The sequence below is a fragment of the Tenrec ecaudatus genome, chromosome 3, assembly GCF_050624435.1.
Source record: "Tenrec ecaudatus isolate mTenEca1 chromosome 3, mTenEca1.hap1, whole genome shotgun sequence".
NCBI lineage: Eukaryota > Metazoa > Chordata > Mammalia > Afrosoricida > Tenrecidae > Tenrec > Tenrec ecaudatus.
In genome coordinates, this window is record NC_134532.1 from 72,075,900 (window position 1) to 72,099,285 (window position 23,386).

Below are 23,386 nucleotides of genomic sequence, written 5' to 3' on the forward strand. Positions count from 1 at the left end.
AGACTCAACCGCAGTGGTTTTGAGTTCAGTGATATCAGAATGAGCTCTGGTGATGTGACGGGTTAATCAGTGGGCTACTAATCTGCAAGGTCAGCAGTTCAAACCCATCAGCTGCTCCACGGGAGGGAAAGGAGGCTGTTGTCAAAACCTACAGTCTCGGCAATCGCCTGGAGCTGTTCTATTTTGTCCTACCAGGCTCTGAGTCACTATCGACGTTGTTGTAGCTTAATTTGGGGGGAGATGTCTAAAACTCTCATCGAAATGAAAAAGCCCTGTCCATAAAGTAGGTCGTTTCCCAGGTCATGTTTTACACAGAAACCCGTTTTCTAATGGGGGATGTCAGTTTCTCCCCCAACAAAGCAGTAGCCCGGCAAATGGCGGCCTAAGAACATACGCACGTGGACACACTCATTTCAGCATTGGGTCATGATTCAGCAAGACTTGTACTGCAAAGAACATGCGGCCCTCTGAAAGTGCATTTAAAGGCAGAATTGGGTTTGGCGACTCTTAAGGGTTGAAAATATAAATGTTTATGTACTTGATAGTAGACAATCATAGTATCCATATGGACCATTTAAAGCCTTGAAGCCAAACTTGTTTGAAAAATTTTATTTGGTAGCAGAAAATGTCTACAACCGGATCTTTACAAAAGAATGTATGCAAGAGACAAGAAATAAATTTGTACATCAGGTTTTGCTGTCGGAATTTGGGGTAATTATCAACAATTGATTTAGCTTAGAAGAGTTCACCCAAAGTTGTCTGTAAAGCAAGCAGAAGCTACTGTTATCCCATGACTCAACAGTTTGTTACAACTTGGGTTCGAAACTGCACTGGGCTTCAGGAGCGGCATCTCTATGGGCTAGAAGATGCATGGAGTTATTTCACACTTTAGGACAGCCAAACACACTTAAGATAAACAACAAGGGTCTCAACAAGCATGGCTATGGACTTCTCACCATCTTATCAAGTCCACGATATCGACAACCAACATTCAATCATGGCCTTTTATCTCAGAGTTGGCAGTTTTCAAAAGTACATACATACACATTTACATATACTGTATTAGACATTATTGACAATAATTGTTACCATAGGCCATACGGGGAGTTTCCAAGAGTTTGTGGGAAAATGGAGTTAAGGGATAATGGAATTTCTCCATGAGCTTTTTGAAGCTCTGTGTATTCATCCAGTTGATTTGGTCAAATGCACAGTCTGTCACCAACCCGCCTGCATCTCTCACAGCAGTGGGCAGACCTACTAACAGGACCCCACGATGGAGGAGGACTGTGTCTGCAATCATTCAAAGTACGAATACCAACACCATCAACAGGCCCAGACAAACAGGCACCGAATGGGTCTGGGAACCCCCAGGAATTGCAATGTGTCTGGTATAGGGTACAGGCATAGTTACTATTTTAACAAAATATATATATATATATATAAATCTCATTTTCCAAAGAGGAAAGCAATGCTCATCCCGCAATTAAAAACAAACACTGGTATTCAACTCCCAGGCTAAGAACCTTCATGAAGAATGTGACCCTCCTTAATTAAGTAGTCCAGAAGAAACTGACTTATGATTTAATTATATAAGTGTAACAGTATTTATCAAATGCAGTCTGATTAAATACGATGTTTTAATATGTATATAGACATAAATACACATATTTATATCTACATATATATGTACCTCTAGTACCTTTATGGGATTCTTTAAAATGCACCCAGTAGCTTATCTGATATTGATAAAAATACAGGTACTAAGTTTATAGAGTGTAGATAAAAACACCTTTGCCAGCTTACTTCTGTGTCACCCGTGGGTGAAAATAGCTTATTCATCAAGTTTAAATTTTGATTTCTAAAAGAACTGTGCTTTGGTATCTAAACCTTATAAAAGCTTAGTTTTTCCAAAATAGAGAAAGCAGGGAGTGTCAAACAGGGCCAGGGGTGCAGAAACACCAAACCTGGAAGGTCAAAGCTGTCATGTGATGAACTGGGGACATTCAACAGATGCCTGGCTGTAACAGAGCCTCTGGAAGCCACGTTAGGAGGCATGAAAAAGGTTTGATGCAAAACTTGCTTTTGTAAATATATCTTTTAAAAAGTTGGTTAAATGTGAATGTCAGTGTTTTACAGACCCCCATTTTACAGTCCTGGAGACTAATGGCAATAAAGCCCACTACCAGGATGATTTGTTACTGTATAAGACCCTGTATACAATTGCTTTATGTAAAGAAATGTCCTGAGATGTGTGTGTAAAACCGGTTACTGTTTTTGTACTAGCTTGTATCTGTGCCAAACTTTTCTTAAAAGTATGAAAACACAACAAGGCTTCTGAGTTTTGCCACTTATAATCCTAATTTCATATGCGTTTTATTCAGAAATCTTCGTATTCCGAGTAGTGGGTTAAGATTATAAGTGGACTCATGGTGCTGAGAAATTGTACTTTTCAGGCTTTGCATATCGGGGTCATATTACAATTTTATTATAAGACTCTACTGCTAACAGTTTGGAAAACACTGCTGTGTAAGAATTCATCATTCAATTTAATTTATGAATATAATATTTAGTGAGTTATTTTAAAAGAGCTAATTCTTTTCAATTCCTGAATTATGTTTCATAAAGAGCCAATTTCTATAAATTAAGGTGCTGCATCTCTTCATAAAAAGTAACTTTAAAAGTTGAGAAATGACTCTAAACTTATTCATGATTGCTTGGGTCTCCTCCATAGGCAACTTTAAGTCACAATTCTTATTTTGAATTACTCGGATATTTACTGTTGTGTTTTAAATCTCGAAATATGTTCTTGTGGCAGATAATACACTTTAGTGTCTCCACTGATCAAATATAAGTGTGTGGATTGTTTAGGCATATTTGGACGATTTGATTTGGTCATTTTATTACAAAGCAGCTTGCACACCAAACTCAAACAAATTTTTTATTTATTTAGAAATCAACTTCAAAATTCACTTCTGAGCTTGAGCTTTTGTTTAAAACGGAGACATTTAAAAGCATCGACAGGACAATCCATCTGGTTACATACATTTCTCACACGTGGATCGGAGGAACACGCTCATTACATTGATTAGGCACAGGTCCATGGTCACACACACCAGAAATCAGGGCCCGCTTCTCCTTGGGCAACAGTCGGCAGTCTGAACAGAAGGGGTCACCCTCCGGCTGTGCGTGCTCTCGTCTCTCAGTCCCCTCCCAAAGCAATTAGTAAATCTTACACCAACACAGAAAGAGATGGCATATAACCTAGCTTAAAAACAAAACAAATAACTCTACCTGCTCTCTAAATTACATTGCCAAGGTGAGGCAGGCGAGTTTAAATTGGAGCCTCACTATCATTTGTCGTCTTGATATCCGTGTCACTGGACCCTGTTCTAGGTGAGAGAGAGTTAGGAGATGCCCCCGGCTTGGGAGGGGTGCATGATTATAAGATTTCACATTATTGCAAGTTTCCAACAGTTCTTGAATGGGGGCAGTGAATACGAATCACAGTAGAAAATCCTTAATTCTTTTACTGGAAAAGCTACATACAAGGAATACTTATATCCTTTTTAAAAAATGAAGATATAAAATTTTAATTGCATAGGGATTTAAACATAAGGCCAAGAAGGATAATAAGTAAAAAAAAAAGTTCATATAAAGGGCACTATGGTGTTAAAAGCTAGGAAAGAAATAAGCCTGAATTGCTGCCTAGTTATAAATCACAGTATGTTGCCATAACTAACAGTGAATGTCAACTGCTCCGTTAATTCCACCTCGGAAACCACTATTATTGTTGTGGGGTGTGCTGTTGAGTGGATTCTGACTCCTACTAACCCTACAGCACAGAGCAGAACTACTGCCCCAGAGGGTTTTGCTAGGCTGCAATCTCTACAGAAGTAAGACGGCCACAGCTTTCTTCTGCGGAGCAAGCCGGTGGATTCGAACTGGTCACCTTTCAGTGAGCAGCTAAGCACTGAACCACTGTGCCACCGGGGCTCCTCAAACCAATATTCCAAAAGCACAACTAAAGCTCATTATCCATACCTGATCAGTGTATTAGCACATTAGTGCCTGGCACGTACCTGATTAGTTATATAATCTACATCTGTAACTAACATCAAGTTTAATATATGTTAGCAAGTGTGCGTGCATCGTCACTGCTGGTCACCAGTGATCTGCAGGCTTACTTGACAATGTCAGTATTCCGTCTTTAAGGAGTGTGAGACCCCACTCGGCGGAATCTTCACCCAGTGACCCCCAGACATTGTAATGAACATGAGAGAATAGAATTCCACCATGAACAACTACCTGTCCGTGAGCCAGAGAGCTGGTTCCTGAAACCTGCACAAGCATCATTCCTTAGCATGTTGGAGGGCTCTGGGTGACGAATCCGACTCTCCTCTCTGGATTTCAGCTGAGGGTGATCATCTGAGGTTTCAGGCAGAAAGTTAAATTGTGCATCTATTGCTCACTTTGATGTGGTTCAGCTGTAGTTTCCACAGCAACTTCCAGCTCTAAGTAGCTTAATGAACTTAGTATTGTTATAGAGAGTAGTGTGAGGGAAAACAAGGACTCCCAAAGGAATGACATGCTAAGGTACATTTGGGAAACCCAAACTAATGTTTTAAATGAAAAAGTGCAAAAATACAGTCATCCTACAAGTGTGCTAACTGTGGAACAAGTGTTGTCCGGGAGCTAATCAAGACTATTTCCCCCCAATATTTACACGCTTTTGATTTCTCAGATACCACAAAGCACCGTTCAGGGTGTGAAGTACTTGATAAAGGACTCAGGGTCTTTGGACCCCAGCTCTGCTCACGTTGAGGATCTCCTAGGGCGGAAGGGCAAGCCGACCGCAGTCACCCTACTGCGACGACCGTTTTGCTCCCAGGGTTTCACTTGGCAGCTCAGTTCTCCGCGGTTGGAAAGCTCGAAGGGAGCGCTTTCATTTCATGCCCTTGGTGGGTGTTTCGGATTCCGTGGACTGCCTCCCATCCGTCCAGGCTTCGCGGGTGTTCTTTAGCGCTAGGGTTTTCTGCTGGTCAACCACAACATAGTCCACCCTCTCATCTGCTACACTGCTGCCAGAGCCATTGCTCTTTTGCTAAGAAAATAAAATAATAATTACCTAACACATAATAGAAATATTTCTGAATGAAAATTATTTTCCAGACAGGCGCGCGCGCACACACACACACACACACACACACACACACACACTGTAAATACTCTTAAAGTTCCACTGGGTCACCCACAAAAGTAATCACTTCAGCTCTAACAATGTTGTTTCTTTCCCCCAACTCGGTATCATTTGTTCCTTCGATTTAAAAACGTTGGGGTATCAGAATTCAAACTACTAATGCTCTCAGCTGAGATAAAATTCGGACCCAGTAAGGACATGCACGGCCTTTTCAGACGCTTGGGTGGTGTAGTGGTTAGAAGTTGGGTGTTAACCGCATGGTCAGCAGTTCGAAACCACCAGTAGCTTGGCGGGAGGAAGACAAGGCTTTCCACTTGTCTCAGAAACTAGCAGAAGCGGCTCTAACCCGTCCCACAGGGTTGCCACGAGTTGTAATGGACCTGATGGCAGTGAGTTCTGTGACCTGTTCATCTCAGAGGCACAGCTTGCTTCTCCGTCTAGCATATGCATAATATTTCTTCTTTATATTCTGAGGATTCCCTTTCAGAGGTTAAAAATGTTTGGGGAGAGTAAGCAGCCGGAGGGGTCTTCTTCCCCTTAAAATGCAACTTGATTCCAGCCAACAAATATATGAAGGGGCTTTAAAAAGTTGGTGGACAAATGGAATTGAAAGACAATGCAGATGTCCATGAACTTTTTGAGAAGCCGCCACTTACATATGAAAGCATTGGTGGACTCTGGCAGGAGCCACAGTGGTGTAATGGTTAAGGTGCTCAGCTGCTAAGCAAAAGGGCAGCAGTTTGAGCCCACCAGCTGCTCCACAGTGGAAAGATGAGGGCAGTCTGATTCTGTAGAGATCACAGCCTGGCAAAATCCATGGAGCATTTTTTCTACTCTGGCCTATTGGGTAGTTATGAGTCGAAATAAAATGGATGGCAGTGGATTTGGTTTGTGGTCTGTACTTCCTAGAAAATTGGACAAGCAGGGGGAGCAGTATGTTTCTGAATGGTAAGAGACTAAATGTCCATCTGAGCAGTTCCTCAGGACAATAAGTCTTGGCATCTTAGGAAGCTGGTCCTAGGACCTTCCTGCTAAGTTAAGGATGCAGAAAGGGACAAAAGTGGTCCCAGGACAGTAGCATCTCCTGGTTTCTAGAAGAAGCAATTGCATATTGTTTTGGATAAAACTGAGGCCCCTCGAGGTTTCACACAGATGCTTAAGAAAATGAATACATAATAATATTTACAAAGCACATCAGATAATAAGTCCCAGCACCTGTGAATTAGCATACACAATAAACAAGAGATTGATCGCTCCAGGTTTCAGGTAAATAAGTTATTCTTTACAGAGTGTAACATACACACACACGTAAGTAAGCATTTTAATGGTAATCGCTTTTTAAAAAAAAGTATATAACTTTTATATCATTAGACTGAAAAAGATCTATTTATTAGTCTTCCGAACTGTGTTACTTGTGATTTATCAAATAGCATCAACAATCAACTTTCAACTTAACAGAGCTACGCTTTGCTACTTCACATTCAAATGTAAGCTAACTATACTTCCAGAAGCAAGGTTTTGCTTACCTTCCGTGGTGGGGTGGATTTTCCAGAATCTAAATCTAAATCTAGGTATTCCACTTGCTTGTCCCCTTTGGCTTTGATCATGGGACTGCTTCCTCCATCAAGGCTATTACTGCCAAAGAGACTCTGAAAGGAGAGGACAGAAAAGAAAAGCTGTCAAGCACTTAGGAGACCTGCCGCTCATCGTGTTTGTCACAATCGTGTTCAGGAGAGCATAATGAATAAATGTCTGCTAAAAATTAGACAATCTCTTAAGGGTGGAGGATAAATAATATATATAGATGGAAATAATCTTAAATGGTGCAAGCAGAAAGTAGTTTCAAAGTCAAAAGTGGTTCAAAGTCATATTAGGCCATCAAGCTAAATAGTACATCTAGACTCAATTACATTTCTAACTACAAGATTGAAGTCCTGTTGTTACTACATTCATTAAGAATCTCTTATGTCTCATTGACAGTTTCTCACACTAAACTTAGTCTACAATCAGTAAGTGTTATGAATAATGAGTCCTGGCAAAGCCTACTTTGTCCAGCCATCTGGAATCTCTACCCCTTCATTTCCGGCTTTTCTCCACCTGACCTCTGCCCTTCTCGTAGGAAGTGTATACCAGGAGGGGACCCCTCCATCAATCTAAAAAGATCAAGTGAAAAGAGAGATAGGCACTAGCAATAAGCATGCCCATGAGATAGAAAATTTAAAAGGACATAGACTAACGACCACTTGATGACTTAACGCTAAACAAAAATGAAAGGACAAGCTGAGCTTGCGAAGCCGCAATCGCTCTCGACTTCACTCAGCAGACAGTCTTCTCGAGGAGCGCCAGGTGCTTGTTGCCACGCCCGGCTGCTCTCAGCCCCAGCTAGACATGCTCCTGGGCCCTTGGGGGCCAGCCCCTCTGTTTCAGGACTTTCATCCCTGTGCTCTCTGGCACGTGGACAGCATGTTGCTGTCCACTGACCATCTCAAAAACTTTCGAAGAAAATGATGATGAGGCAGACACGAACATTTTTAAATGGCGCACATCAGTATCTGTTGGTTCCACTTCTCGTTGCTTCAGTTAAATAAGGTACACTGTGTTTGGGAAAGGAATCTGTTAGAACAAGAATGGAGTCTATTCCCTTTGGAGGTAGCAGGGCTGCTGCCACTCCCCATGAAAGGCCCTCCTTGCTCCGGGAGGACCGTGCCCGAGCTGCGAGCAGGACAAGGCCTAAACTTCAAGGACTCACAAACTGTTGTGCAGTCACCCACCTGCCAACTCAATGTTCTGACCCTACTTGGAGGAACAGATTTAAAAACCCAAATTCACAAAGCTAGTACTATTAAAATATTAAAAATATATCTATTGAGGGAAAATAGACAGGGCACCCCAAAGTGCAAGCAAATATGACGCTCAGTTAGTATAGATTCCATCCACCCCTCTCTGACATATCTAAAAAAAAGGAAGCCAAAATTGTAAAGCTTTATTTTTCTGTGAATGACTCCGTATTTTGCTTTCACATAAAAAAATTCAGCAATGAGTATGCGCGTATCTAACTACTTAAAATTCTGTATTTAACTGTGCCAGTGAGATAACACATTCCCAGAAGTTCCCCAACTGAAAATGCTTAGAGGTATTGACAACAGTCTTACAAAATCACAGAAGGAAGCCGTGCATTTATATGATCTACATGCAAAGTCTTATCTAGGCCAGGCACAAAGGATTGCTAGCTATGCTGTTTTATGTAGAAATCATTATGGGGGGGAGGGAGGGAAAAAAAAAAGAGGACCTGATGCAAAGGGCTTAAGTGGAGAGCAAATGCTTTGAGAATGATTGGGGCAGGGAATGTACAGATGTGCTTTATACAATTGATGTATGTATATGTATGGATTGTGATAAGAGTTGTATGAGTCCCTAATAAAATGTAAAAAAAGAAAAGAGGAGAAAAAAAATGATTAGGGCAAAGACTGTACAGATGTGCTTTATACAATTGATGTATGTATATGTATGAACTGTGATAAGAGTTGTATGAGCCCCTAATAAATTGTTAAAAAAAAAAAGAAAACGGAAAAAAAAAAAGTAAAAAAGAAATCACTATGGGAGTTGAACAAAATTTCATTGACAAATTTTGTGTGTCTCCGGTCTCTCTCTCTGCTCTGGACCCACCCTGACTAGGGATAGCGCCTCCGTTGTATCATAAGAGTCCAGAGAAACCCTTTAAGTCTAGGAATCTTAATAAGTGTTCTGTCAACTAACCTACCAACCAACCTACTAGTGCCATCGTTTGTTGAAGATTTAAAAGCATGCAGATCATTCCATGCTTTTGTTCTTCATATGCAGCCAGTGTGTGTCTCCAGCCGTGGGGCGGCAGTAGCTGGATTTCAGGAGGCACCATTAACGGTTCATCTGAGGAATGCCTGCCTTCTGCTCTTTGCGCCAAATCATGGTTTCTATGTGCAGTCTAAGAAACGTGTCCTGATCCAGAATTTCCATTCATAGAATTTAATAATCCTGTATAAATCAGATTTGGTCAGTTTCTCCCAAAGACTTTTACTTTCTTTCTTTTTCTTAAAAGAAACTATCCAACCACATGCCAGGCCATGGTTAAAGTCTATCACTATGTTACGACCCCAAATTCAAGAGGTTAACAAAGTACTGCTGTGATCATCACATTCCTTCCTAAGAGGTGCTGCACCCTGAGGGGACTGGCGCCTGGGGGGGGGGGAAGCCGTGGATCGGTTTGTGGAAGATAGGAGGTTCTCTGCTTCTATAAAGATGGAGTCTCAGAAACTCAACGATGAGTTGGAATTGACTTAATGACAGTGGATTCGGTTTGGGTTTTACCAGAAGAGCCCTGGAAGTCCAGTGCCTGGCAACAATCCCAAGTCAGTGGTAGAAACCCACTACTGCCTTTGTGAGGAGCCCTGGTGGCAGAGTGGTTACACGGTGAGCTGCTAACTGCAAGGTCAGCAGTTCGAAACCACCAGCCACTGCCATGGCAGAAAGGTGAAGCTTGGTATTTCTGTAGACTCGGGAACCCACAGGGCAGTTCCATCCTGTCTTGTAGGGTTGCTACCAGCCAGAAGTGAACCTGAGTCTGAGCTTGTTTTTGATGGGCTCTGTGGGAGAAAAACCTATTGATCAGCTCCTGTCACAATTAGAATCTAGGAGGCCTAGGGGGCACCTCTGGCCAAACTGGGTTGCTATGATTTGGAATCCACTCGGTGGCTCAGAACAACATCACATACCTCTGTTTTGTCGAAAGTTTCTCCGACTTTCTGGTTGTCTTTTAGTTTTTTCCCTTCGCTCCACACTTGTCTGTTATAGATACTCTTTATTACACATTCTTCCTAAGATTTCCATTTCATTTACGCTCTTTGACAAAAGGATATTCTCTAGTATCTCTGAAAACCATTTGATGACTTGTGTAATAACGAAACGCTCATGTGACCACCTGAAGATGAAAACTGGTCGCGAGATCTACTCTGCCATGACATTTAGAATTTACACACTCTTAAGAGAGCATATTTTAATTAATTAGTTTTGTGTTTGGAATCTTCAAATGGGATTGTCTTACGAAAAGAAAGCCACTAAAAATGTTACTCATCAAAATTTTAACATTAGTTATTTGTTCATTCTGGCAGAGACGGGGCCTGGTTGTCCAGTGATGACTCTCCACTTGTCCCAGTGAATGGGGTTTTTGGGTGGGTCCTCTGCTCCTCAGGAGAAAGGCTATATCTCCCAGTCCCTTTTAAGTCTAAGTGGGGCCATGCAGACTACATTCTGATCAATGGTCTAGAGAAGGCAGCTTCTGGGCACCTCCTCTACATGGCAGGTAAGTGGCATCCCTTGCTGCTGCCTCTCCCTTCCCTGCATTTCGCAGCTTGGAATGTGAATCCACGCGCTGGAGCTTCCTTGTGTTAAGGGAGGGCAGATTCGAAAGCCAGAAGCCTGGACCCCAAGGCTTCCACAACAGTCTCTGTCCCAACGGCCTTAGATTCACTCTCTCTGGACTTTCACAAAGGAACCAAGGAAGTGTCTGTGTTTTAAGTCACTTTTTAAAAAGGCCAATAAACAGGACAAGCATTAAAGCTGATGTAAGGAAAAGCAAAAGCAAAATAATATTGCAAAAATTAAAATTGGTTTGGATGGTGACACTTTTTGCAACTACCTAATTTCTGGGAAAGATAATTCTGTTACCCAAATCTTCATGTCTTATGGTAATACAACTAAACTGATACAAATTATGTTTCAAAGTAGGTCTTCTTTAATCCGTAAGCCTATCGAAAGGTGTCACCAGAGAAGCATCATCGAAAGGCCTTCTTTCTCAGGCTCTGTCACCATCAGAGCACCAGGACGTCACAGGCCAGAGTAGCGGCACAGAAAGCGCTGCTGCAGGAGCAATGTCCTGAGTAGTCAGCATCAGACCCAGCACATCCGGAAGGAATTGCCACTGGAAAGCTTCTTGAACATGAAACTAGCTCAACTTACAGATGCGATCTACACTTGGACCTTTCCTTGGGCCCTATGATGCTGTTTTTAACAACGTATCTTTTATTCTTTTTCCTTAAATACATAAAGAAAGACGTAAGGGTAACAAGACGTAAAGACTGATGGCAGGATGCAGCCTGAACATTCTTAAACGGTCACGCAGGAAGAGAGGAGTGTAGATGAATACTTTACATACTGGGTCTTCGCTGGACAGGTTGGGGTTCATGGGGACATAATTCTCTTCGCTGTCATGCGAGTCACTGCTTGAAGTTGTGCTGTGCACAGAATCCGGTCGGGGGGACATGGGAAACCTCGAGGAGCTAATAAGCAGAAATGATCATTACCTACATAAATCCTGATGAAAATTTCAAAACCGCTTCCAAATTAAAAATGCGACCGATGGTTAACATTTTTCTAGAAATAATCATTTATGCATATAACCATATGCATACACATTCACTATAATATAATTAATTTGTTGAACACGATCAGAAGCCCAACCCATGTATGCAGCTAAACTACACAAGTATATTTTTAACAAACACCAAATGATCTTGAGTTAAACAAACAAACAAACAAACAAACAAGGGACATGGAAATAAGTAAAAGTTACATATAAAGATTTAAGAATCCTATTTTGAGAAAAACTCACTGAATGAATATATAAAAATGAACACTTATTAACACACATATTCAACAGAATTGCAACTTTACATTTCATTCCCATTTCTGTATATAAATAAATCTGTATCAATCTGGCTTTCTAAAGTATTCACTTACACCTCCCACCCCTATAGCACCTATAAGAAACACCATATTTTCCAGATCAGTGGTTCTCAAACATTTTTGGTCTCACAAACCCTTTACAGTTTTAAAAAATGATTGAGAACTCCAAGGGAGTCTTGTTTATATTGGTAATATATCTTTTGATATTTCCTATACTAGAGATTAAAATGGAACATTTTGAAACACCATGAGGGGGCTTTGAAAAGTTGGTAGAAAAATTCCATGATCTTTTCCACAAACTTTTAGATGCCTCGTCGCCTCTTAATTACTGTTCCAAGGGAGATGTCATCCGCCATCACGTAGCCTCTGTAAAACTCTACTGTATACTTGTGAAAGAATGACAGTAGAGTATGTAGATAATATTTTGGTTTCTTAATGAAAATGTTTTGAGTTCACAGAACCCTGGAAAACGGGGCTCTGCTGGCCAGCCTTTGAAAACCACTGTTCAGGTAACAAACAATTCCAGAGCGTCGTGTTATTCATATCAACTGTAGACTGTAAATGAAGACTTACTCTCGAGCAAAACTCCTAGTGATGGGAGATCTCACAGGAGCTTGCAACTCTTCCCACTCTGGCAGAGGTTTTATTTCTAATGGTGCTGGTTTGGCTGCATCGAAGAGAAAGGGAGTTTAGTGTTTGGCACTTTGGAAGTTCATTGAAATGCATGGAACTACATCATGCTTCTCTAAGCATTTCATAATGATAAGCACCCAGTAAGAACAAGAGAATAGGAAGCCAGTCCCGTTGCTTGATGTATACTTTGCACTATTAATTTTTAAAGTACTTTTATCCTAAAATATAAGGATCTAATCTAACATGTAAACATGTTCCTGTAACTCAAGATTAAAGCATCACTTATACAATTACAGCTAAAACAAGAATGTAGAAGATATTAAAAACAAAGTTCTGTTAATACAATCTTTTAAGTTCATGCTTCCTACGGAACAAAACAATAATTGTATCTTTAGACTCAAACGCTGTTGGAAAGAAATGAAACAATTACATCAAAAACCTCAGTTTCATTTCTCCATTAAACGGATCCTTTCTTTGACCAAATTAGCTAACCATCGCGCTAACGTGTTCACTAGCTGCAGTGGAGTGGCTACGCCCTATTCTCCCAGTCACCACAGCGCATCACCAGATCAGGGCGGCCCACAGAGCACTCAGGCTTTGCTAAAGCTCGGAAATAGTTTTCAGAAATTTGAAAAGTGAGCAAAATAATCACCATCTGTTAATTTTAGGGCTATTTGTAAATAATATATGAAACTTAATCTGTTATATTTTAGGCTACTTAACATATTAGACGAATCTTTTAGTTGTTCACACCAACATTATAAAGGAAAGCTTTTTGGTTTTGGTTCCCCCCTTCAGCTGTTCGTATTGAATGTACATTTACATCAGTTCTGTTGGCTACCAAACTATAAAATAGGTGGTGGTTTTAGAAGGCTACACAGATTCACTGGAGTTGAAAACTAAGTACTTCTGTCAACTCAAAGCCAAAACTTCAATAAAAATCTGATTTATTATATGTGAATGGATTCTGCTCATTGATATATATTCAAACTAGATATATACCTTAACACATTGTCTTGACTAAAAGCAATTTTCTCATTTTTAATGTCTTTTTTTGAAACTTAAAAGGTGAGCATCGTAAATTTAGCAATCACACCATAGAAACGAGTCTGTATTCTGTCATAGAACAGATTACACACATTTTATGAACTATACAGGCAGAAGACAACTGAAATTCACAAGCCACTGACAAGCTTAAGGAAAATGTACTGATGCTTAAAAACGTAAAGGAACAATGCAAAAGGACAGGGCTATGTTGAATTTTTACATGCTAGTTGTTAATAACATACAAGAAACCTCATTGGGTATTATGGGAAGCATTCACTTTAGAAATAACATGCTGGGAAGCTTTCTTTATAACAGAAGTCATATTCTTCTCCTTCATTGTTTAAGACACACTTTAAAACGAAATAAAATTAATCCCCAATGTCCCATACAGCATGCGGTGCTAAAGTACATACCCTTTCTTCTCGGAGCCAAGTCACCTATGGTTTGTGAATCAGTTCGCTCTAAACCATGGGGTTTGGGTCTTAAATATTTAGGACTTTGACCTAATTGGTAAAAAGAAGACTCTCTTAATATACTGTTATTTTTAACTTGGAAAAGTGGCTCCTGTGGGAAAGCAACAGAGCCCTGTGCAGAAAGGTTACATGGCACAAGCACAAACAAAAAGTTTATGGAGACAATGTTTCAACGTCGCTACATACCATCCATGCTCAGCACAGTGGAGAGGCGGAAGCCGCATGCAACAATGTAAAGAGCAAAATGTTACAACAGAAGGTGGGTTGTTAGTGGGGATGCAACTAGCCAGGTTAGTTGGCATTGCTCCTTCCATGGAGGAAGGAAAACCACGTGCCTGTGGCTTTTCTTTCTTTGTTAACTTCCTTTTATATCCTTCTTTAAAAAAAACCAGCTTTACTGGCATATCATCCACATATTATGCAATTCAATAGTTCAATCACATAGCTTTTCTTTCACCATGCCTCAGAAAATCAGATCATGGTTTCATCTACCAGATCTCCTTGGAGAGTCTCTTAAGAAGCAGCAAGGTCTCCTTCCTAAAAACGTTACCTTCCTAATCTCATAGAGGTGTGTCCAAAAAACACCTTCCTCTGACTGTTCTTCCACCCCCTAACCAGCAATCTTTTAGAGAAACAGGTAAGCAACTCCACATTTGCTAATCCAAGACCAACACTGCTTCTTGCCAGGGGGATAGCCATGGCTGCCATTATGTTGAGGCATTGAATGTCTGTATCTGGGCATTGGGGATTATTTTGCTTCATATTAAGTGCATAAAAATCAAATTTTCATTGCTATCATGCTCCTTTCATTTACCATATATACTCAAGTATAAACTGCCCTATCAGCCGAGGCACCTAATTTTACCACAAAAACTGCATAAAAATTGTGCTGGACAACTCAGTTTATACATGAGTATATACGGTAATCTCTGTCACCTACAAGTTTAGCTGAAAGCCCTCCAAGAGGATTGACGACCAGCAGCTTAGCCTCATGCCTTTCCGCAATGGAAGTCTTCAGTCCAGGGTGGCACTACCATCTGAACCAATCATTCAAACCATTCTTAAGGGCAGGTGCCTTGGGACACACTGCTTACAGGGCGTGGCTGTGAACAGACGGCTGGAAGTCAGCAGCTCCATGGGGGAACGACCTGGTGATTAGCCTGGGAAACCTCAGAAAGCAGGTTTACCTTGCCACGTGGGGTCGCTGGGTCGGAATCAACTCGGTGGCACACAACGTGTTACAGCATCACTTGGTAGTTACAGAGTTGCACCAACATCTCTTTGATAGTAAAATTAGAACTTGCTGGTTAAATGCTGACATCTAGCACTTATCAGCCCTGGTGGCCTAACGGTTCACATGTTGGTCTGTAATCTGAAAGGCCCCGAGTTTGAAACCACTACCCACTCGCCAGGAGGAAACAGGCTTTCTACTCCCGCAAACAGTTCCAGTCTCGGAAACTCCAAGAGGAGTTCTACCCTGTCACATTGACTCCTTCACCTTATCCACCCAAACCTAAGGTTGTCCTAAAATGTGATTTTGTGAGCTTATAAAAAAATGAGAATCCTCTAATTGTCCAACTTTCTAGGTGGGGCAATCAACTCCATTGAGTTTATTCGGAAGTGAATCGGTCCTAGCATAATTCTGGGCCATGACCCATAAAACTCACCAATGCAGTGCCCACCCCAGCAGACTACTGTTTCTAAAATGAAAGAAGAGGGAGGCTTATTCAACACCCCCAAAAAGTCAGTTAGAGGGTAGTTCTAGTGTGAGAACACCACATTTCGTTCAGAGCTCAAAGAGCCTTAGCGATCACATCCAGTGTCTTCAAATTCTGGAACAGCTAGCCTCAGAGAAACAGAGAAGTGAAGGGGTTTGCTTAGGCCAACAACGGACTGATGGAAGGTTTCTGGTGTGGTATGGTATATCCTTTTCTCTTTGGGAAACCCTTTTTGGGAAAGAAGGATTCTTAGAAAACTCAGCATTTCAGAGTAGGAATATTTGTCAGTCTCCACTTCTCTCAGTTTCCAGATTTCCTTGCCTGCTTCTGCTATGATCACAAACTAAGAAACTCAACCAGAGGACATGAATGCACTGATTACGTCTCGTGGACAGCTGGTATTATGCTGAACACCCAGATGTCGTTTGTGGGGGCACTGTATTGACTTGGATGCCATCCATGGAAAATGTGATGATTAGTAATTATAAAATGCTTTTAGAACTACTTTTGGTTTGTTGGAATTTGGGCAATGTGTCCTCAGTCCAAATCTCGTTTGGGTAAGATTCGTTTTCATTTGCTCTTTGGCAAAATTCTGATTTTCTTACTCTGGGTATCCCACAATGGCCGCTTTGTGCATTTCTTAACTTTACAGGTCCCTGCTATCTTAATTATGTTTTCTAGTTTCAAAGGCCTTTCACTTGCTTGACAGTTTATGCCAATTATCCCTCGAATCAGTGAAATCAAACTGCCTATCTAACCTCCAAACCTGTGCCATGTGTCACCTTCCACAGCCCCAGCAATGGCACCATTTCCTGGCTCCTTAGGGTTGTATTATTGTTAATAACCATTTCCTTTGAGCCACTAGATTTGTTCTTCAAAAGCTAAGGATGTACCAAGCGGCAACAAAAAAGCACTTTGACTTTAAGCACTACTATGGAAAGAGCAGACCGCTGCGGTCAATGCCTGTAGGAAAGCCAGCTGCACAACCACAGCCCTGAAGGACCAGGACCTTATGAATAAATAAGGGTCTTTAAAAACCTATGCCCTGAGGAAGAAAAACAGTGCATGAACAAATAGACTTCCTGGGCAGGCGGAGAGAATAATTTTAATAGAAAATGAAGAGCAATTCAACGCCTCTCCTGCTTTAGTCTTCTGCATCCAGGAGAATGCTCTGCAGGCTGAGAGGATCGCAGAAATCACTGTGAGAAGCAATTACAGGCCAGGTTACATCAGAGGAGCACCACGTGGTACCAGGTCATTGCAAATTTCAATGAACTACAATTCAAGACAGTCAGTGATGCTGGTACAGATGTTAACCGAGTCTTCATTCGTAATTTGGAGCAGTCTTGGAAAGCACTGAAGATGCCACGGAGTGAGATACAGATACTTTGGGTTTTTTATATAATTTTCTCCTTCTGAATTGTGCTCTGATCTGGTTAGACCATCCTCTTATCTTTTTCCCACTACAGCTTCTTAAGGAGGCCTGGAGGTGCCCCAGTTATGTGCTTGGTCACTAAGTGAGAGACTGGTGGTTCAAACTCTTCATCTCCTACCCCAGTAGGAGAAAAGATCTGGTGGCTTGCTGTGGTGAGGGCTGTACAGTTCCTCTGACTGAACTATAACAAATTGTATGACATGTGAATTACATGCAAATCAAACTGTTAAAAGGAAAGAAAGAAAAAAGGATTTATATCCCAGGGAAGTGTGTGGGGCAGTTCTACTCTGTCATATAGGGTTGATATGAGTTGGAAATTACTTGACGGCCCACAATTAAGCACATGTTTTCCCCTTTATTCTTTTATCACCAATATACTTAATTTATTCTCTAACCAATGTCTAAAATGTCTACACAAAGCTCAAGCAGGAACACATTCTCAAAAACTTGAGAAATACCACTATACTTAAACAATCAACATCAATTGAGGGCTTATTATATGCTAGGTATTTTAACAACTCATTCAATCCTCATACCAGGTACAATTGAAACAGATTTCGATGATTTTACCTATGACATTGAGACTTGGTGAGGTTATATACCGTATATACTCAAGTATAAGCCGACCTGAATATCAGCCGAGGTACCCAATTTTACCACAAAAACAGCATAAAAAATGTGCTGAAAAAAACTCAGCTGACTTTTCACGAAGATGCCAAAGGCGAAGAAGGAAGCTCCTGCCCTCCCAAAACGGAAGACAAAGTAAAGGCTTTAAAAGCCAAGAAGGCCATGCTGAAAGGCGTCCACAGCCACACAAAAAAGATCCGCACGTCACCCACCTTCCGGCGGCCCAAGACCTTGAGACTAAGAAGGCAGCCCAAATACCCTGGGAAGAGCGTCCCCAGGAGAAATTAGCTGGACCATTATGCCATCATCAAGTTCCCCTTGACTACAGAGTCTGCCATGAAGAAGATCGAAGATAACAACACACTTGTGTTCACTGTGGATGTCAAAGCCAACAAACACCAGATCAACCAGGCTGTGAAGAAGCTCTATGACATTGACGTAGCCAAGGTCAACACCTTGATCAGGCCTGACGGGGAGAAGAAGGCATATGTTCGACTGGCTCCTGCCTATGACGCTTTAGATGTTGCCAACAGAATTGGAATCATCTAAAGTGAGCCCAGCTGGCTAATGCTAAATATAAACTTTTTCAATAAATAAAGACAACAAAAACTCAGCTTATCCTTGAGTATTTATGGTAACTTGCCCTGAGTCACATTGGTAAAGAAAGGAAGAAGTGGAATTTGAACCCAGCCTTCAGGTTCCTGATCTTACCCGCAGATCTTTATTCCTACAATCCTTGTAATTATTCTCAGCAGAGTACTGCCATTGTACTTTTGCATACAGTAAGTTCTCCTACCCAAATTTTAAGGACTTCAAGTTGGAAGATAAAAGATAGCATTTTATCTTGCCTCATCTTACCAAATATGAAGGGGTTTAAAAAAGTTCCTGGAAGAATTAGACGGAGATAATGGAATTTCCCCTTTGAGCTTACTGAAGCCCCTCCTAACAGAGGTTAAGCACAGAGGCAGCCCTCTAAAAAAGCTCCACTGAATCAAATAACTAGCTATGCAAAGTCATGACACGTCCCTGGAGGCTTTCTGGTAGGATCGCTATCTCTTGTTGTTCACCATCAAGATGTAAAATGCCAGTGGTTTTGAGATGTATACAATGTGAATTAAGTGATTTTCAAAGCTGTCACATGATCTCAGGGAGCATCTCCGAGGCAGAATCCGATGTGTGGATCCAGGGGCACGATAATGCAGTGCCTGACAAGTCTTCACAACATTTTCCATAATCATCCTTGTTTAAAAATTTATATTTCCATGGAAAAAAATTTTTTATAATAGCAGTGATCTTTTTAACAGTACATTTATGAAATGTACGTGAACTTCGTACCCTGAGCAAAGCTTAGGGTTGATTTTAGGGCAAGAGTCTCAGCACACAGACTCTGTGCTGAAACGTGTTGTGCTACCTAGGCACTTTGTTAGCTCTGTTTTCCTTAATGTCCGCCAAAACCGAATTCAGCACCTATGTTCCACACAGCATTAAAAGTCAAGCAAAAACAACACTCTACTACAGCATATGAGGAGGGAAACAAAGCCAACGTGCGTAGGATCGTCTTAGTCTTGTCTATTTCTCTAGCATTGCTGTTTGGTGTCCTTGTGTCAGTTTTAACTCAGAGCAACTCTTGGGTACAACAGGATGGAACACTGCCTGGTCCTGTGCCCTCTTCACCACCACTGCTGTGTTTGAGCCCGATGTTGTGGCCACGATGTCAGTCCATCTTGTTGAGGGTCTTCCTCTCTTCTACTTGTCTCTTATTTTAGCAAGTTTGATACTTTTTCCAGAGACCCATCCCTCCTGACAATATGTCCAGGTAGGTGAGGCAATCAGTTTCCTCTTCTCTGTTGTTAGATGCCATTGAGTTCTTTCCGACACAGAGGGACCATATGCACCATTCTCCCCACTGTTCCTATGCTCCAGCCACGTGGCAGACAGTGACAATCACCTTCTTGAGGCCCTCCCTCTCCCTCACTGCCACTCCCCTTTACCCAGCATGGCGTCCTTCTCCAGGGACTGGTCTCTCCTGACAACATGTCCCAAGTAAGAAAGATGAAATCTGCCACCTTGCCACCAAGGAGCCTACGGTTGTACTTCTGACAAGACAGATTAGTTTGTCCTTTTAGCAGTCCATGGTATTTCCAACGTCCTTTTCCCACACCGCAATTCAAATACATCTATTTTTCTTAGGTCTTCCTTACCCATTATCTAACTCTCACATGCGTACAAGGCAATTTAAAATGGACTGGGTGAGACACACCTTGGTCCTCAAAGTAACGTCCTTGCTTTTCAATACTCTAAAGAGGTCTTGGGCAGCAGATTCACCCAATGTAATGTGTCTTTTGATCTAGACTGCTTACTTCCGTGAACACTGACTGTGGATCCCAGCAAGACAAAATCCTTGATAACTTCAACCATTTCTCCAATTATCATGATGTTACCAGACTGGGAGGATTTTGGTCTTTTTACCAGGTATCAGCCATACTGAAGGCTGCAATCCTTGTTCTCCTGGCAGTTTAATATTCTTCACCAACATGATAAATCATCAGTTCTTCTGTTAGGTTTCTCAGGTGGTAAGGAACTCGGTTCTTGGCTTTGCATGAGAAAGAATTCATGCCGAAGCCTGGTTTGTGATCCAAGTGGGTTTTTATAAAGTTTCAGGTTTTATAGTCGCAGAACATGGGCGACTCACAGGACTCACGTGCGACGGCCTCAGGCCAGAGAAAGAGAGAGAGAGAGAGAGAGAGACAGAGAGAGAGAGAGAGAGAGAGAGAGAGAGAGAGAGAGAGAGAGAGATACTGCAGCACGGCCAAGCAGAAAGTGGAGCAGCAGCCAAAAGAGAGGCTGGTGGTCTTCAGGTTCTGACCTTCAGTGCCCTGGACTGGGAGGCGTGGTCCACGGTTCTGGTTGACCCCTTAGGCTGAATTAAGCCCACCTGGGTGTACCGCCTCCCGAGTTCAAGGGCCTGAATTTGGAGCATGCTCAGTAGACACCCCTAGTCCCTGCTCTAGCAACCTAACATTTCTTCAGTCCTTTCTGCTTTATCATGATGCTGCTTATGGGACCAGTGAGGATGCTTATTTTCTTTTATGTGGAGGAGTAATGCATACTGACGGCTGTCGCCTTTGAGCATCAGTAAGTTCTTCAAGTTCTCTGCACTTGTGGCAGGTAAGCTTACATTATCTGCTGACTGCAGGCTAATGAGTCTTTCCCAAATATGAATGCAATATATAGTCCAGCTTCGTGGATGCTTTATTCAACATCCACATTGAGTAAGTAGGTTGCAAGGCCAGGGCACGAGGCGCACTGTTTCATATTTAAACCACACACGGTAACCTCTCTGGGTTCTGTTCTAAGGATTGCCTCTGCTCTAGTGATAATTCTATGTACAGGTTTAGCATGAAAACAATCAAGTGTTCTGCGATGTCCATTCTCTGAAATGTTATGTATAGTTTATTATGATCTATATACCATAGGTTCTCAAACTTAGTTGGCATTGATTTGATCACCAAGGCCCTATTTTTTAACTTGCAATCATTTTTCATTTCTAGCTTCCGCATTCCACCCACCAGTAATTATCAGTGCACGTTGCATGCTTGCTCGATCAACTTCACATTGCAGAACTTGGTAAACATGTTTGCTTTTTTCATCCTCAGCATTTGTGTACATTTGAAGAGTAAGTCATGGTAACTGGTCTCCTTGCGATGGTCCTAGCCCTGTTAGCGCTGTATTTTAGGGTAGCTCTAGATAGCTCTTTTTGAGAATGAATGCAATGCAATGCAACTTATCTAGAACAGCAGACCATGTGGTTATGGCTCAAACAGCCAACACACATCAGTCAATTGATGCTCACAAGAACCTACAATAGCTAGCCTCAAGCAGCCCATGTCATTTTCCACAACTTCTACTTTTCTTACACTCACATGTCGTACATTCTATGTTCTGATTATGCATGGATGTTTACAGTTGTTCTTATCTTGTGCCATGCCTTACCAGCAACTGAGGGCCTCGAAAGCACTGCTCCCTCCACGGCATTAACTGGCGCCGACTCTGAAAAGGCAGCTCTTCTCGTCGAGTGTTGAAGGCCTTTCAACCTGAGGGGCTCGTGCTCTTTGTCCTTGACCAGTTTTGTGGCTATTTATAAGGTTTCTGTGGCTAATGTCTCATCAGTGGAATGCCCATTCCTTCCTCCCCGATATAAAAGAGCTAAGTCCCGGGTTCAAGAACAGTGATCCATCACTAACATGCTCTCATCACAGGAAAATATGGAAAGCAGCCACTGAGCAGTCAAAGAGATAGGTGAGTAATTCAAAGCATCCGTGCCACTTGTATTTTAAACTCTTCAGTGCTCTGTGAACTCAATCATAAACCTACCATGTCCAGACATACCTTTGTACGTTGCATGTAAAAATCAAAGTGACAGATAGGACCAACACATACTGACAGACAAATGAAGATCAAGAGAAAACAGAAGGAGAAAATTGAGCAAGTGAAAAACCAGTGACATGCACCCAAGCTTTCTCTGAGAACGGTCCCTGAATACTGCTTTCTGCCTGGGCTGTCTGGTGGCTGTGGGTGTCACACAGAACTGTCTGCCTAGCGGGTTAGACCAAAGGTAGGTGCCTGACCCAAGAGCAGGCAATCTGTGGCTTGGTCTCCCGTCAATCATGTAGCCTGGTGTGAAAGACAAACTGGGCTAATCAAATTCTCTTGTAGCAATCCGAAACGAGTAAATAATGAATGAGGCAATTAGCGGCAGGTGCCAATGCTGCCTGAGCACACAGAAAGCAGCCACGAGGCTGAACCAAGGCCACAGAGAGGCATCAAAGGCCAGAGCTCTTGGACCAGACGGAAAAAGAGAAGGGACGAAGGAGTATGCAAACTGGCCGTGAGAGATCAAAGTGGATGCAAGGACTTGCCTTGGGGAGCGAAACCCAGACCAAGAGAGGAAATAAGAGAAAGGAGAGAGAACGAGCAGGAGTCCCCTAGAATTTCCTTCGCTCCCCAAGAACTCGGTAGCTTATGTGCTGTGTCGTTTCTCAAAACACAACAGAATCTTTTTTCCTAAGATATTCTGGGTGAGTCTCAGGCTCTGTTCCCCACAATTGGAACATAGTTAGAACCGACAGTAATGATCCAGGTTAATGAGAACTGTGTACAAACAGGACAGGTTCGTCTAAAGCGAATCCAGCACGTGAGACTTTTCAAATGCGGAGGCCCCTGCGGTGAGGCAGAAATTGCGTCACCCTTCGCCCAGGCAGGACACTCATTTACGTGGTTCTCACAAGGGAGCCACGCCAACAGCATGCCACCACATGGCGTGCAGTGTGTGTTTGAACTATTCCAACCCCAACTTTCAACAACCTGGTATGTATTAGCAATGGGTGGAACGTTTCTTTCCCACTGAGTTCTTAACAGAGCATGCTTCTTTAGAACAGACTGTTACTTCAGAAAGCCAGTATGGAAGGAGAGACGAGAAACACTTTTTCAAACCCCGAACTTATTCAAAACTCACTGCCACTGAGTCAATCCCAACTCA

The 23,386-nt window shown here is 42.0% G+C and overlaps 1 protein-coding gene across 4 annotated transcripts in view; it reads right to left on the reverse strand.

Moving 5' to 3' along the window:
* Positions 1 to 633: 633 nt before the first annotated feature.
* Positions 634 to 23,386, reverse strand: part of GAB1 (GRB2 associated binding protein 1) — a 151,154-nt gene continuing 128,401 nt past the window's right edge. For 2 of the 4 annotated variants that reach the window (XM_075543748.1, XM_075543747.1), the window contains exons 7-11: positions 14,008 to 14,097; positions 12,488 to 12,581; positions 11,385 to 11,508; positions 6,724 to 6,846; positions 634 to 5,101 (exon numbers count right to left, since the gene is read on the reverse strand). In XM_075543748.1, coding sequence (XP_075399863.1) covers positions 4,943 to 5,101; positions 6,724 to 6,846; positions 11,385 to 11,508; positions 12,488 to 12,581; positions 14,008 to 14,097 — 590 coding nt within the window. In that variant the 3' untranslated portion in view covers positions 634 to 4,942. The remainder of the gene's footprint in view (positions 5,102 to 6,723; positions 6,847 to 11,384; positions 11,509 to 12,487; positions 12,582 to 14,007; positions 14,098 to 23,386) is intronic. The other 2 variants (XM_075543750.1, XM_075543749.1) reach the window with 1 other exon arrangement.